Consider the following 3,523-nt stretch of genomic DNA (forward strand, 5'->3'; position numbering starts at 1 on the left):
CAACAGCCACTGCTGATATTACGTCTTCATGCGAAACACCGTACAGCTGCTGCTGTTCCTGCTGCTTCTGCTGCGCTTGTTGCTGCTCTTCCTGCTGCTTCTGCTGCGCTTGTTGCTGCTCTTCTTGCTGCTTCTGCTGCGCTTGTTGCTGCTCTTCCTGCTGTCGCTGCTGCAGCTTCGTTTGTTGCGCTTGCTGCTGCTGCTGCTGCTCATGTTCTTTTTGTTGTTTGTTTAATATCTTCTGCTGGTTGTCGTTTTCTGCTTCTGCTGCTGCTGTTGCTGCTGCTGTTGCTGCTGCTGCAGCGTGAATTTCTGTTTCAATTTGTTGCTCTGCTTCTGCTGCAGAGGAGACAGACAGCAGCGCCTCCTCTGCTGCTGTCTCCTTGCTGCTGCCTCTTGGGGTGGGGGCGCTCTGAGCTGCAGCAGCAGCAGCAGCAGCAGCAGCAGCAGCAGACACAGGAGGCACATGAACAGCTTTATCTGTTTCTGCAGCACCAATATCATCAACACCGCCCTGCTGCTCGCTGCTGCTGCTGCTGCTGCTGCTGCTGCTGCTGCTGCTGCGGGTGCATGCATGAGTAGGCCTGACGCTGTCTTCCCTATCGCTTCCGCTGCTGCTGCTGCTGCTGCTGCTGCGGCTGCTTTTGTTTTTGTTTGTGAATTTGCTTCCTCTCTGTTTGATGTTTGTTTGCTTCGTTTGTTTGTCTGCATGCAGCCTAAAGGGGCCCAGAGAGCGAACAGCAGCAGCAGCAGCTTTAAATGCAACTAAATCGCAAGGGCTGCTGTCAGCACACAAAGATTCTGCTGCTGCTACTGCTGCTGCTGCTGCTTCTGCTGCTGCTGCTGCTTCTGCTGCTGCTTCTTCTGTTGCTGCTGCTTTTGCTGCTGTTGCCTCTGCTGCTGATGCTGCTGCTGCTAGAGGGAGGCTGCTGCTGCTGCTGCTGCTCCTGGGGGCGTGAGGTGTATAGCCAGCTGCAGCGAAGGGCAGCAGCGCCGCGGTATCTGCTGACTGCAGCAGCAGCAGGAGACATACAACAAATCAAACAAAAAGAGAAATAAAATTTGTTAATAGACATATAAAACAAACAAATAAACAAATTTCAGTCAAAGCTCCTATGCAAACCACCACCCTGCTGCTGCTGCTGCTGCTGTAGCTGCTATTACTGCTAATGCTGCTGCTACTGCTGCTGCTGCTGCTATTGATGCAGCAGCAACAGGCACAATGGGAGCAGCCGCAGCAGGAGCAGAAGCAGCAACAGCAGCAACAACAACAGCAGCAGCAACAGCAACGGTAACAGCAGCACCAGCAACAGCAGCAACAGCAGCACCAGCAGCAACAGCAACAACAACAGCAGTAGCAGCAGCAGCAGCAGCAACAACAGCAGCAGCAGCAACAACAGCAGCAACAGCAGCAGCACTTTACTTGAAATATTTCATTGATTGTCTGCTGCAGCAGCAGCGCCACTTCGTCGATGTCTCTTCGCAGCAGCAAATCTGCTCGCGAGGATAAAAAAGGAGACAAAAAGGATTGAAGTTTTAGCTGAAAAACAAATTAAATACAACTATAATAATATAATTATAATAATATAATTATTATAATATACTTATAATAATATAATTATTATAATATACTTATAATAATACAATTATAATAATATAATTATAATAATATAATTATAATATTATGATAGTATGTATGTATATATATATATATATATTAATATTATATATTATGATATGAGATATATATGATAATATAATAATATAATAATATATATAATATAATAATATATATAAATAGAGAAATATGAATGAAGTTCTAAGTCAAGCAAACAAATTAATTAAAAATATAATTATAGTAATATAATTATAATAATATAATTATAATAATATCAAGACAATAAAAATAATAATGACTATAGCAATAATATTATTATTATTATATATAAAATATGCTATTATTATTATTATTATTATTATTAGCACGTGAAAATAAAGAAAGAAGAGCAAAATAAATAAACAAACATCAAACAAAGAGACAAAGCAGCAAAAAGATGAAAGCAAAGACACAAAGACAAACAAAAAATAATGAACAGAGAGACAGAGGGAGAGAGACAGAGAGAAGACAATAAACAAACAAACAAACAAATAAATAAATAAATAAATAAATAATAATATAAATAAATAAATAATAATATAAATATATCTGTCTGTACACTACGCACATCCAACACCAATTCTAAATATGCGGCTGCAGATATTTTTTCGCTGTCTTCGTTTTTTTTTATTTTGTCTTCGCTCTCTTTATCTTTTTGTCTTTTTGTCTGCTCTTCTTTATTTAATTTTAAAGACAAAACATTTTCTTCTAAAGGAAACTAAAAGGCAAAACAATCGCAACACACACACAAACACAAACACGAGGCTTACAGACAGCTAGCTAGCTAGCTAGCTAGCTAGCTGTAAAAGGAGCTAGCTAGCTAGATAGACAAATAGCTAGCTAGATAAGCAGCTAGTGAGGTACGTTGCTAGTTAGCTAGCTAGCTAACTAGGTAGACCACGCACAGCTAGCTGAATGTTTACTCCAGGGGTGGATAGATCTATAACCTAAACCCTAAACCCTAAACCCTAAACCCTAAACCCTAAATACCCGCAAGGCGATGGTGCTGCGGAGTCTGCTGCCTTTGAACGCCGCTTGAATTTTCGCAGCTGCGAAATTCTGCCGAATTAAAAAAATAAAAAATATAAAAAAAGAAAATAATAAAAGTCAAGCAAAAAAACACAAAAGAAAAAATTAATTATATTAATAAATAATAAATAATTTATTATCAGTTTATTAATTTAAGATGAAAAGATAAAAGACATTTAAAAGAAAAAAGAAACAACAACAAAATTCAAAATGAAGAAAAAGATAAAAAGATTAAAATAAAAAAATAAAAAGACAAACAAAAGATCAAAGATATTCTTTAAAACAAAAGAAAAACATAAAAAGAAGTTTTAATAAAAAGATAAAAACATAAGAGAGGTTTGGGGCTGCATGCAGAAGAAAACATGAAAAGTAGGGTGGCTTTGTTTGTTATATTTAGATGCCTATACACCTCAAAATAGCTCTTAGCCGCAGCATAAGCAGCAGCAAAAGCAGCAACAGCAGCAGCAAAAAGAGCAGCAGCAACGACAGCAGCAGCCTCACTTGCAAGAACATTTGAATTGCATCTGTCTCCTTTTCTTCAGCTTCTTTTTTTATTTCTTTTTTTGTCTCTGCTACCCTGCAACAAACACAAACAACAAACTGCAGCAGCAATAAACGCATGCAAGCACCAGCACATATATATATTATATATATATTATATATATATATATATATATTATATATATTATATATATACAAAACATATAGCGAAGACCCTAATTGAAGTGTACGCAACACAAAAAAATAACAAAGACATCGGCTAGCTACGCATGCAAACAGCAACCTAGCTAGCTAGCTAGCTACGCATGCAAATAGCTAGCTAGCTAGAGAGAGAAG

General features: G+C 38.3%; 1 protein-coding gene across 1 annotated transcript in view; it reads right to left on the bottom strand.

Annotated features, from left to right (window-relative positions):
* The window catches only part of EAH_00049520 (hypothetical protein), a gene marked incomplete at both ends in the record, with an annotated part of 7,955 nt that overhangs the window by 2,647 nt on the left and 1,785 nt on the right, over positions 1-3,523 (bottom strand). Inside the window, 3 exons of the mRNA XM_013394356.1 lie at positions 45-1,009; positions 2,563-2,604; positions 3,188-3,263. Of these exons, the coding sequence (XP_013249810.1) occupies positions 45-1,009; positions 2,563-2,604; positions 3,188-3,263 (1,083 nt within the window). The remainder of the gene's footprint in view (positions 1-44; positions 1,010-2,562; positions 2,605-3,187; positions 3,264-3,523) is intronic.

This window comes from Eimeria acervulina, genomic scaffold (assembly GCF_000499425.1).
Source record: "Eimeria acervulina Houghton genomic scaffold, Eah_scaff804, whole genome shotgun sequence".
In the NCBI taxonomy this organism is placed as follows: Eukaryota; Apicomplexa; class Conoidasida; order Eucoccidiorida; family Eimeriidae; genus Eimeria; species Eimeria acervulina.